This window comes from Polypterus senegalus, chromosome 4 (genome assembly GCF_016835505.1).
Source record: "Polypterus senegalus isolate Bchr_013 chromosome 4, ASM1683550v1, whole genome shotgun sequence".
NCBI lineage: Eukaryota > Metazoa > Chordata > Cladistia > Polypteriformes > Polypteridae > Polypterus > Polypterus senegalus.
Genome location: NC_053157.1, coordinates 239,014,467 through 239,028,073, shown reverse-complemented (window position 1 = coordinate 239,028,073; position 13,607 = coordinate 239,014,467). Strand labels below are relative to the sequence as shown.

The 13,607-nt window shown below is 42.2% G+C and overlaps 1 protein-coding gene across 1 annotated transcript; it reads right to left on the bottom strand.

The window, feature by feature from the left end:
- Window positions 1–5,320: 5,320 nt before the first annotated feature.
- LOC120528260 (zona pellucida sperm-binding protein 4-like) lies at window positions 5,321–8,328 on the bottom strand. The gene is made up of 12 exons (XM_039752386.1): window positions 8,121–8,328; window positions 7,909–8,030; window positions 7,744–7,816; window positions 7,516–7,674; window positions 7,254–7,441; window positions 6,907–7,004; window positions 6,705–6,832; window positions 6,375–6,564; window positions 6,149–6,296; window positions 5,899–5,974; window positions 5,581–5,703; window positions 5,321–5,462 (listed from the first exon to the last, which is right to left on the bottom strand). The coding sequence occupies exons 1-12, from the start codon at window positions 8,275–8,277 to the stop codon at window positions 5,341–5,343; spliced, it is 1,584 nt and encodes a 527-aa protein (XP_039608320.1). The 5' UTR covers window positions 8,278–8,328; the 3' UTR covers window positions 5,321–5,340.
- Window positions 8,329–13,607: the final 5,279 nt, after the last annotated feature.

Here is a 13,607-nt window from a genome sequence, read left to right as displayed (position 1 = left end):
AGAATTAGAAGACGCCGACGATTGCGCTGGAGAATACCCACGGCTGCTCTGGCTGGGTGTCGGAGAATGCCCTCGGCTGCTCTGAGAGGCTGCTGGAGAATACCCGTGATGCTCCGAGGCTGCCCTCGGCTGCTCTGAGAGGCTGCTGGAGAATACCCCTGATGCTCTGAGAAGTTGTGGTTGGTTGTGGATCCTCCCAGTTTTTGTAGACTTCTAGATTGTCTGAACCTTGCAGCAATTGTGTTAAAACACCCGGGAAAGTTGAATCTGAAAATAAAATTATAACCTTCTCAGTTAAAGGACTCTTTACACAAAATCTGCAGATAAGTGTGATCCCCAAAGTTTCATCCATAAATTGAAAAGGCCACTTACCGTGACTGTACAAATCAGCGTAATCCCTTTGAGAATCTGTTTGGTTTTGTACAGAATTTTCGTCTACAAAACAAAATACACCCCTATTTAAAATAACATTTCCCAATCCCTGCTCTTGCAGCAGCTGAACCAAATGACCAAGCACCAATCCAGACACCCATATACATACACAAGCTGCTCTACACGGGCTCTTGCAGCAGCTGAACCAAATGACCAAGCACCAATCCAGACACCCACATACATACACAAGCTGCTCTACACGTGCTTACGCGACGCATGCACGCACACGCACACACCCACACACACACGGCCCTCAAACGGTTAATTATCACACAACGCTTTAATATGCATCACCCCTATTCAACCCGATAGGCTTCTTGTAACTACGAAGCACTTTAACAAACTGCATGAGCAATCCCTAAACTAAATTGGGTAAATCATTTTCAAAATAATCGGGTCTCAAGGTAATAAAATATAAATAAATATATACATAAATACAGAAACACGTTATAATATTCATTTACCCGATGATTCAACAATACTTTTGATACGTCTAAAGCACCTTAGTACGTCTTACATTTCATTTTAGCAACGCTCGGGGGCTTCCGAACGCTAGTAATTACATGCACGCCTGCGCACATGCACGACGTGCGCACGTAAGCACCTAGAAACGATGTAAACATTTTAGTATTTTAATAAAAATTCTCACCTGGTTGATTAAAATCGATTGGCAATCTATTTGTATATATAAATCTAAAGAAAAGAAAATAAATGAATCAACCGCACGTTTTGAAATAACTTTATTGTATTCCTGGACATTTTCCATTACAACCCAGTAATTATACTCAAATATTCACTCACGCACTTCGTTCATGCGGTTAGTTAAGACACGTTTATAGACTCATCAGCCCATTTCATGAGCAAATCAACCCAGAAGAAACATGTTATAAACAGTTTTATATTGACAAACACGTAAGCGCTTATACATGCACGCGAGCTACCGATCACTACCCCGCGCCCCGCCGATATACGCACGCGCAGCCTAAATACTGATATGCAAGCCATGCGCGTATTAAACAAGATATATTAAAAAAGGTTTTTACCATTTTGCGAATCGACGGGTATGAACAGCTCTAAGGAAAAAATATAAGAATTCACACCTCAGTTTTTAAAACATTTTCATTTAACGCTAATAAAATCATAAATAGTCTTACCTGGGTGCTCGGTTGTGACGATTGTTGCAGTTTGGTCTGTATCAAGAATAATTAGATTTCATTTAGATGCAGTCATTAAAATTACAATACACTATTCTAATAAATTCGTGCTGACAAACCGTATTGGGAGCGATTCATCTTTGCAGTTCTGAACGAAGCGTAGAGGTATGGGTGTGGGCTGCACCCGCTATTTATATATCCGAAAGAGTTGAATGTTTTGGAATATTCCCTGTGATTTGTAATATCAGGTGTTTTGCCATCATTTTGGCCGGACATCCGTGTAATGCCTGTTTGTCCGGTGTTTAAAAACAACACCTTTGGATGGGTGATGAAAAGTCCAGAATTTGTTTAATAGATTCCATTGTAACTCAGTAGATTTGTTTAATCATCTGCACGCATTTCCATAAGACCTTTTTCACCTTTCGGCCACGAGGTTAAGGGGCATCAACGGCCTGACCCCAGTCCTAAGAGCGTAAGGGTGATTCGATACCGAATCACCAGCGACCCCTATCAACTCAGACGGCCGGAGGTGGGGTGAGGTGATGTGAGGTGGGGTTAGGTTTGGAGGTGAGGGTGAGGGCTTTGGAAAACCTGTTTTGACAAAGAGTTTTTAAAGTTCCTTTCTCTAGCCCGAGATATCCGATCTGATTAAGGCATTCAAACTTTTAGAAAAAACTAAACGCGCTTTCTTCATGAGGGAGGATTAACAGGGTTAGAACAAGGGATGGCTTTAGATCGATTTAAATAAAATTATAAATATATTAATTCATTTAGCATGTAGACGTCTCCAACGTGAATTATAAGGAACTGCTGCATCTTATTTAACTGTGTGATTTTTAAAGGTCTTATAGCGAACTAGTTATCTCGGTTTTACACGCTATCATGAAAGCCTTTAACTTTTAAAGACCCATGCGTCTTGGGAATGGAAGAAGGGGGCTTACGCTCAGCTGTTGACAAGCCTGCGCGCCTGGACTGAATCAGCGCGGAGCTGTCAGGGGAGGAGGTGAACTTGCACACAGCTCCACCCATATGGCATGCACTGACGGCTCTAGCTGCGCTCCGGACTCAGTGTGAACAGAGAGAAAGATCCTTTCTGTGTGCTTTGGGAATGACCAGCTCGCGGATGCGCGCAGGGACTGCTAAAAGCCAGGCTGCGCAGAGGGTGCCGGGCAGCTTGTATTTCAACGTGCTTTGAACTACAAGCACACGCCTGCGGGGCTGTTAAAAGCTAGACTGCTTGTCTTTCTGTGCTGCTGAATGCTTTAAAACTCAGAGCCTGTCTGTGAAAGGATTTTCACGGAGATGGGAAGGAAAAGGCTGTTTTGTCTTAGATAAAATACAAGGGAGTTTACAAATGATATAGCAACGATTAGATAGATAGATATTTTAAAATAATTGTTACATAGATACAGGGATTCTTACCTAAAGCAATATTGGCAGGAACGACAAGTTAGATCGGTCCGAACGGAGCCTGTGTGTGTATGTCCCAGGAAGTGGAGGGACCAGACATCATGTGCTGTCTATCGGTGAGGCTTAGGCATTCCCTTCAGTCCGGCTGCAACATGCCTGAACATGTCTTCGGAAGGGGGTATGGGGGTGGCAGGGGCTGGGTTCAAGGGGCGGGTGGTGTGGGGGTTCAAGGAGGGTGGGGGCATCCATCAAATTGCCCTTGACAGTTTCCTGGGGAAAACAGATGGCTGGGCTAAAGGTCAACAAACAACAGGTGGTTGGGGGAGGGACTTCCTGTCATCAATCAACAGGGACCCTGATCAAGGTCATCAAAGGTCAACAAAACATCCGGGGGTGTGGGGAGGGGACTTCCTGAAAGGTCATCAAGGTCAACAAAACATCCGGTGGGTGATGGGGCGGGACTTCCGGTCTTCGATTAAAAAGGGGCGTGGTTTAATCTCATCAATCAAACTCGGATTAAATTTTGACAGAAGCCGCCTGACATTATACTACTCCCCACTGTTCATTGTATAGCAGAGTGGATATTTTATAAATTAAGGACTTAACCAATAAACTTAGTTGAAGCTTCCATCATCTTTGGGTGAATTCTTTGTAACGCCCTCTCAGCCTTCTGCAGATTTTTTGCAGCAAACTGACTTTGGAACATCGCTTAAGACATCTACTCTGTTCAGGGTAAAGCAAAAGTCACCCCAAAAAAAAAAATATGTTCACAGATTTCCAGATTTTATTTACCCAAATAACAATTCCATGGGGTTAGAAGTTTCCATACAGTTTATCTGTGCAGCTTGGAACAGTCAAAATTGTCAAGCCATTCAACAGTTAGCCTGACTGGAATCAAAATGTGGATGGATCTTAAGGCCGACTATCAACAACAAATATAGAGATGGGAAAACACCGAAGAGTCAGTTTGTCAGTCAACTCACTGCGTCAAAACACCGCTGTCACGTGACCGTGATGTTTGAAGCTATCAACAGTCCGCTTCAGTTGTTTGATGCATTTTATATTGGCTACCTGTTTATTTAGCGCAAAAGCTGTCACTCATTCAAAAAAATATTGGGATGCGAGAAGAGAAATTTCTGGAGAGCTTTGGTGACAAAACAGCAGAAAAAGGCGTTCAAAAGATATAGTATAAAAGGACAAAGACCTTAGAAGAATGAAACGAACAGACTTCTCACATTTTAATGCCGAAACAGTGAGTGCCGCGTCATTTACGCTCGTGATTTCTTGCCGTAAAAACAGTTAACCGCTAGATGTCGCGGTTCATACCGCGGCTGAGACTGCAAAGCTTCGAATCGTGAAGCCCCGTGAGGCTTCCTTTCTATTTGTGAGGATCATTTTCTCATCACTAGCAATGAGGCTGTACAGCAAAGCGCAAGAGGGACTCGTATCCTCTTTAAATTAATACATTTCACTAACAAAAATGCCATTTTTGAATTTTGCTAGTGTTCAGTTAAGTTCAACTTGATTTAGATTCTTTACCCTTTGTACCGATCAAAATATGTAATTTTAGAGTTCCTATACCTTTTTCCACTTCTCTATAACCAGACAGTGAACTACTTTGTATGCACTAACTTTATTTTGGTTTGGCCCTGTTGTGCACAAAGACCCAACCCTGGCTGGGATGGCTACAGTGTTTAGCCCAACACAACTAGGCAAGTTCATGGTCACACACCCTAATAAGCATAGGGCAATTCCTGGTATCTAATGTAAAAAACACAGGAGTGGGAAGTGAGTGAAGAGCTACCAATAAGAGCCACATTTGAAGGAAATCTCAAAAATACAAATATAGCATGTGAGAAACTGCTAACTGAAATGGAGGTTAAGTGAAAAGAGTTCTCTACAAGAATGAGGAGAAATCCCTATAGATCAGTTACTGCCCTGGGACATCAAAAAAGCTAATGCAATTGAGAACAAGTAACAATTAATTCGAATGCAATACCACACAGGACAAAACCTAACTGCCCTGAAATCATAAATTCAATTTTTGGGTGCCAAGTGTTAGCTGCCGCATTAATAGGCAGTAGATCTGCCAAAGCCACCCACCTCCACAGAATTATCCAATACCATCTTGCACCAAAGATTACCTTGAGAAATTCAATTTGGGTGAAACCATTAAAGTTAAGAGGGGAGGGAATGAAATACCACCCCCACCCCAATTCCTACAATAACTATGGCTGTATAGGGAACCCAGAACTTCTGTATGTAAAAGATGACAGCACACAGTAGGTCAGGTTCTAGTAGAGCCAAAATGAGTAAATGACTAGTCAGGTATCAAAACAATTTATTAACACTTCAGATGTATTTTTTGCCAGTTCAACTTTCTTGCAGCAAGTACAGCCAAAATGAGCATCACCATCACGAGTGTAGCTGCAGCTCCTAACACCAGGTATCCAGTGGGAAGAGAGGCTGGGAAGGAGAAGGCAAGCAAAGGACATTTACTCACAAAAATTCTCCAGATGACAATACCAAGGATCATGTTGATCCAAGTATTTTGGCTTAATCCTGGATCAAGATGGATAGTTACCTTCCTGCTTCAGCCTGGCTGTTTCCACCTGGTCAGCCTCAAAGATGACAGGACCACTGTGAAGGAGCACATTCTTCCTGGCAAGAGGAATCTGTGCCATCTTGTCTGCAGCTCTGCCAGATCCTGAAAGCAGAAATGTGGGATTAAATCAAACCCATCCATAAGTACCTAGATAGCCCATAAAACAGCTACCAAATAGGGAAAACTGCCTTGTCAACTCCAGCGCTGTCGATCTTGGTTGAAAGCATTAAAACATTAGGAAGGCACTATAAAGACACCAGTACCAACCACAACAAAAAATGGCCAAAAGCTACTCACTTCTAACAGGGCAAGTTTGAGTACAGGGGTCTGTGGCAGAGGGATAGCAGGCAGCAGCCACACAGTAGATGAAGATCTACAGAGACAAGGACAGCCATGAGCCTAAACAGGTCTAGAAGTCCCAGACAACTATATTTTCTCACCAATGGATTCTGAGACACTCCAAACCAGAGCGTAAATATACATTTCAGGCAAAACCATATTAGCATCAAAGAGGCACAAAACAAAATTCACACTTAAGGGAACCCACCTTTTCCGCCAAGGCTTGATGAGTGACAGGATCCACAAAAGCAAACATCTCAAACACAAATCTCTTGTAATGACTTGGGTAGGCCACTCCAGATGTGCTGTCCACAGTCACCAAGCTGGTCAAATAGTTATCGCCAGTGTATGGGCACCTGGGCAAAGCAGACCCTACAGTTAGCACTGACAAGCCAATCACCCCTCCGCCCCACCCACACAGGGGGGTCACCTACCCATTCACCAGAAGGCTCCACTGGGGCTGGCTGGAAGCAGAAGGTCCTGGGGTGACCCAGCAGTCCCCAAGAGTCAGAACAAGGTTAGGGTCAGTCCTGTTCACAATGTGCACTTCCACAGCCACAGGATCCCTCAGAGTTTTGGTCACTGGGTAGTCAGCATCCACATAGTAGGAGCCATAGGAGGAATCTGACCATGAAAGAGGGGGTATGATCATCATGTTCCAAAGACTTGAAGCTACAAAACTGCTCATTTGATAACAAAAATGCACTTCATGGTTTGGGGTTCCCATTGTATGGTGTCTCCTGGTCTTTGAAGGGATGAAGTACCTGTTGAAATGACCAATTCCAGGTCAAATGGCCCTTGCTCTACTACTGGAAGAGGTGGTGCCACAGTATACACCTCAGCCTCCACTTGCACATCTTGGCTTCCCGAGTAAGTGCACTGGAAGAATAACCTGAGGAGAGAAACACCACATCATAGCAGGTAGAGCACATTTAGGGTAAGAGGAAGCAGGTTCAGTAGCCTTACTTGTAGACACTGTCCCTGGTGATGGAGCCCTCTGGACCAGTCCTCACAGTGATTGCAGCAGACATGGTGTTCTGGTAAGTCACATTTCCACCAGCCATCTGAAACAGGGACATTGCAAATCACCACTGATAAGTGTGGGAATGTCAACTTTCCACACCACTAACACTCCAATTTACAATTAACGGTACTCAGAGGAGGTTCCTAGACTAGGAATCAACCCCATTAAAAAAATCCTTTAGCATTTACATCTTATTAAGCCAAAGGACAATGCTAAACGCGTTTTTTTCCACTAGTGGCTTAAGGTTTGCCTTCTAGTCAACATTGCAACATTCAAGATGGAGGCTCACCTGAACTGTGCTGCCACAGGTACTGACTGGAAACTGGTACATGACAAAGCTGGACAGGCTGGTCACAGGGCTGCAGCCAATAGAACTACTGTCCACCAACTGGAGGGAGCCAAGTTCCAGGGGAGGAAGGGTCACATTCTTAGACACCACCACCACAAACTGGCCATCCAGGGTGCACTGCACAGTCACTGGCCAAAGCAAACACAAGCATGAATATCCAGTAAGATCCAGCTTTGCTCACTCACACCCTCCAACCACTCACCATCATTGGCATAGTAGCATGGACTGGTGCTGCTACTTGAATCATAGCAACAGCGGTTGGCTTCACAGTCTGCTTGAGTGATGGATGAAGACCCTCCACAAGGGAGCTTCTCACCATCTGCCACTGTGCATCTCTCAGCAACACTCCCAGATCGGCGAGCTGCGATGTTCAAAAAGCCCATTTAGATGATGAGACACTCAGGGTGCCATCCCAAAAGAGAAATCATACCTGGCTTCGGACAGGTGAAGGTTTTCACATTTGATCGCGATCCAACAGCAACAGTCACGACATACTGGGAGCCCTATAGAGAACAGGAGAGGCTTAGACCACAACACAAGATACACAGCTTAATTAATAGTAGCTACCAACGACTAAAGCGTCGGCGCTACTCACCTGCTCAGACACGTGAGCATACGATGAAGAAAAGGGGACCGTTAGTGTGGTGCGGCCAGACATTACACGGAGGATAATTCCTGGGAGTTCCTTGGTTACCTTTACAAGTTCGCCTCTCGTCTCTAAAATAAAATACAAAAGTTTAAATCCGAGGACAACATTTACACGAAGTTACGGAGAAGTCCCAGTGATCGAGGGAACGCCGCACTCACTCTGGAGAAAAACAAGTGGAGAACCAGCAAATGACAAAGTCATCGTGTTGTCATCGTCGCATTTCTTAGTCACGTCCTCTGACCGAGCAAAGGCAAAATGAGCACCCTGCACCCAAACGACCAGGCAAAAAAGACACCAGTAATCCAAACGCGCCATGTTGTAAATGCGGCAAAATAGAACAAGACATAAAGTAGAGAGCGCGCGCGCGGGTTTAAATCATCTGCGGCTGCAGCGGCGCACGCAGGTGACTCGTTAGTGAGAAGGCGCGAGAACGGAGCGCGGGAAATCGGCGCCACTCCATCTGCACCTGCGGCTTTATTGATCAATCAGCACGTTACAACATCGGACTGATATGTCAAAAGGAAGAGTGCGTAGAAACGATGGCTCTGCAGGTGGACCTGTCTGTTAATTTAATAAAGGAAAACAGGAAACATCACGAAGGAAAAGAGACGAGAGATGTGTGATCAACAAGAATTTCTAAAGAGGAACTTTGTAAAAAAGACGGGTTGTGAATGATCCGGCGCCATGTTGGATGATCTTAAACCACATTCTTTGTCTTCTGTGTTAATAATATCTGATTGTTTAAAAAATTATAATAGTCATAATAATACTTCCAGTAGTATCGATGTCAACTGAATTTAGTTTATTTATTTATTTATTTTTACGTTCCGTGTTGTTATGATGCAGAAGACAAAATTCCTTCTTATATTGGATTTGGTGAAGAAATTATAAATGTGCTCCCGTATTTGTTTGCTTCGTTTTTTATTATTGTTTTTAACAAAAATAGTATCTTTCTGTTTTCAGCTTTTGTTAGCATTTAGACTTAGCGTTTATCTTATCAGTGATGAGTTTCCCAAAATCGATGCTCAATATTAGCGATTAACGCGTAACTTTAAAATTGCACGCAGCTAATTTCCGATGTGCTTTTTCGTTCGTTTTCTAAAATCCTGTTTAAGCAGCCACTTTATAAAGTCCTGAATTTTTCTACATAAAGATAATCACATATCGACGGTAATGTAGGCGATTGGCATTGATTTATTTTAGGTGATGCTTTATATTTAGGCCTTTCTAACACGTTTTTTTTTATTTCCTCTTCGCTTATCTTTACAGAAGAATTTTTTTTTTGCTGCTTTCAAATTTTTACACTTTAAAAAACTGCTGTATTTTTAAATAAGTAAATTACAATGTTCACATGTTTACAGTTTTTTATTGAATAACGCTATGAATTCTGCCATATGTTGCTTGTGTTCAATGTTTTTACAGTAGTGATAAACTTCTCCAGGCTGGTGGTCAGGCTCTGACATTGCAAGCCAAAGTTTGCTTTCATTTTGGAGACGGGAATCATCCCAACTGACTATAAAGTGGGACCTGTCGTACTGTGTGCAATGGGAAGGGTGATTATCAGGATTGTAGCGAATGCAAGGGGATAACATGGCTCTCAGTGACAGGTAAGGTCCTTGTTAGTGTCATCGTTTGTAGGACCCATGATCTCTTGCTCACCTACCAGAGACCAGAGCAGTCTGGTTTTATGCCTAAGAAGTCTGCCATTGACCACATCCTGGCACTGAGGGTTCTCATGGTGTTCAACCGCGAATATCATCAGAGGTTCTTTGCATTCTTTGTCAATTTTTTTTAAAGCGTTTGACTCAGTTGACTGACCTGGCCTGTGGGACATCCTGAGACTTCATGGGAGTCACTGAAGGTTGCTGGATTTCATGGCCGGGCTGTACACTGGTATTGTAAGTGCTGTGCAGAGAGAAGGCAACCCCTCTGTGTTTTTCCCAGTTGATTCTGGTGTCTAACAGTGGCGTGTTCTGCTCCTACTCTGTTCAATGCTGGCAGGGTCGTGGGGTCCAGCAGCTGTGGGGCATCTGTTGGTGAAGAGAGATTCACTGATCTTGATTTTAAATATAAAATATGTTCTATTATATTTCACATCATTAAAAACACAACAACATTTATTTTATATAGCACATTTTCATATAAAAAGTAGCTGAAAGTGCTTTACATAATAATTAATGTTGATATATTTTGTTTTTCTTATTGTGTCTTTTATTTTTCTATTCTTTAACATCGAAATAAGAGTAAGGTTCAATGGCCAGGGGGGACAGAAAAAACAAAAACTCCAGACGGCTGGAGAAAAAATAAAATCAGTAGGGATTCCAGACCATGAGACCGCCCAGTCCCCTCTGGGCATTCTACCTAACATAAATGAAACAGTCCTCTTTGGATTTAGGGTTCTCACAGAAGGGCTTGATGATGATGCGCAAGTGTGCTATTATTCAAAAATATAACTGCAGACAAAGAACCTGCATTAGGGTGGGACATTGACACACATTTACTACGACAGCTTCGGTGGCAAAACGGTATCAACTGTTGACTGGTAATCAAAACTTCATGGGTTTGATCCCCGAAAAGTCCGTTTTGAGAAGTGAGCTGCTCTTATTCTTACTATCATCCTCTTTAATAAAACCCCTGTGTGCGTCCAGTGTCTGTGTGTGTGTGTCTTCTGGTGAAGTGCGCATGCGCAGGGCCACACAGTACTTGTTCAGTCTCTTCCTGTGCAGGGAGAGATGGACACACACACAGGCGCGCGTGAGTTACTCACACACACACACACACACACACACAGGTGCGCGCAGGTCAAACACAAACATACACACGCGAGACAAACAGGCACGCGCGACAGACAGACAGACAGACACAAACACAGACGCGTGCGCTTAAGAAACACACACGCGAGAGACACACACACACACACACACGCGTGCTGCATTGTTGCAATATTACTTTTCTTGGTTGTTTATTAAATTACAGATTTTTCAAATGTTAATTTTTCCCCCTGTACTTAAAACTCATTAAAAAAAGAGTTTTTAGTGAGCGGGTCATAAGGCTATAGCGTAGATTCTTGAAGTGTTAGTTTTCTCTGTTGTTCAAGGTTTTCTCAGTGTTATTCAATGTTTTTACATTTAGTTTACAATTACGCTGTGCTTTCTATGATATAGTTAACTATATTATTTGCTTACAAACCTAAAAAAATACATATTTACATACAGTTCATACGGTCTGGAGCGGATTATGGTCGTCAAGCGAGGTTCCACTGTATTACTGTCAGACAAAATTACAGGCATTTCACTGAAATACAAACCAGTATTACTGAGAGAGAAAATTAAAGGCACACAATACAGTGACGCATATTACAGCCACATACAAGGTCCCTTGCCATTTAATATAAACTGTTCATACAAATGTTTATGCACTACTGTTCTAGCGCCCGTTATTTTAATGGGCCCTTATCAAGCGGGGTCATTTTTGCTAAATCACTTGTAATACGACCTCTCCAAGTTAGAATCATTGCTGTCATTGAACTCTCTGGAGTATAAACACATGTTTGGTCTCTTTGTAAAGGTCACATTCTCTAGTTTCACCCTTAGTAGTCAGAATCACTGTAGGTGTGACTGATCACAAGTTATGCACATTAGAACTCACAAAAAAAAAATGAATTTTTTTGTTCTCACCTAAGTTTTTTTATGAAAATAAAGCTGCAGTAGGTAGGTGGGGACAGAATCACACTATGTACCAACAGAATAACTTGTTGACTACTTACATTTTAAATTTGAAAAGAATACCTGTACAAATGACATTTTAACACCAGTTTTTATGTGGGTATGTCCAGGTGCTTTTTAGAGGGACCATTATCCACATTTTGGAACGTATGTTAAAAGTGTAATAACTTTTGAATGCTTCAACCCACAGATATCAATAAGGGCTCTACTGACAGCTTCCACCTAAAGGAATCTATATCTACACACAGTGTCACTCTATTAGTTATGGAAATTCATATTCCATAATAAAAACAATAAAAAATACACATTTCAATATAAAAATAGTCAATACAAGTCTTATGGGCCAAAAAAATACATATATTTTATTTTTTACTTTTTTTTTTAATAAAATGCACACAAACTATATAGATTTTTTTACAAACTGTTACAACACAGCTCAGCGTTTTTCCACATGGCACTGATTGTAGCAATCGTTAGCAGGCAGAAAGCACAAGGGCGTGTCACATGTCGCTCTCTGCCTCAGACTTCTCCTGGTCCGATTGATCACTGTCGCGCCGCGTACATGCGTCTACTACTTCATCGAGAGTGTATTTACGTTTATCTGTACGTTTATCCATATTTAAAATGTGAAAAAACTAGTTGAAATCACAATAAACAACCACGCACCAAGTATGCAGACTGGCACAAATGCCAGCTTCATGCAGCTCCAATCGGTTTTGTTTACAAGTTGGTATCGCAAGTTACATATCCACGTGGTCAGCTACTCATTGGCTGTAAGTTTGGAGTGTCACTCACAGCGTCCAATCAAACTGGTAGATTCTGCCAGGGTTTGGAGTTGTGCATCATCGTTCAGCTGTCTGTGACACTCGTTGGCTATACGAGGTGCCAGTCACCCCCCAGACCCCTCGTAATTGGCAAACTTAGGTGTCAATCAGAAGCTAACACTTCCGTGTAACATGCTTTATCATGGTTATTGCCGACAGAAACAAATTACGCCTGATATGACCAATAGAAATGAAAAAAAATGTCGGAGCTAGTCTCAAGTTAAGAAACGTTTTCTGGAGTTTTTGTTCCTTTGAGGATATATCGTGTGTTTTGGACCTAATCATTTTACTGGATTATATTCCCTGGAGCATTACGGACAGAATGAGATCAATATTGCTCGGAAATATTGATGTTTGACTTGCAGAGAGCCTTCAAATGTAGGAAAAGTCAGCTCTTAAAAGTATTTACTTCTCTGTAAAAAAGAATTTAGTGTCACTGCTGTGGTTGTTGTGTGTCAAAATGGTTTATATCACCGGAAAGACGAGACTCTGTCATGCACCTCGACATACTACACATCAAATGAAAATTCAGAGGGGCATGCACACATGGCTGTGACATGATTGTGACGTCGTCCAATTGTCGTTATGTACCAGGACCGGTACGTGTGCATGTTGAAGTTTTAGAATAAAAACATACATTTGATTCCACTCTGTAACAGCCGGTGTAAATGTATGATACTTGTAAAGGTTAGCTTTTTTTTTATTATTCAGTTTTTTTCTCTCAGTTGCGTTCATGAACCCCGCCCCCATTTGACACTGCTGTTTTCACATAAAGACAGGCTATAACAGAAGTGTTTTCAGATCATGACGACAGTTCACCATTGGAGTAAGAATGCACGCCGCACTGTTGCCATCGCTGCAATTTGTATATGTACATGGGAAGATCTGCAGTCTACTTGTGACATTACACAGTAGGAAGTAAGTAAATAACTCAAGGTAAATAACATTTGATCTGGTTTTTACGTAAGTAACATATAAATGTTAATGTTTTGGGGCACATGCATAGTCCAGTTCTAAACACTACCATGAAGAGTCGCTCGCGTACTGAAGAGTCTATAGCTGAAGGTTGAATTTGCCGTCGCTGTACTTTGTATAT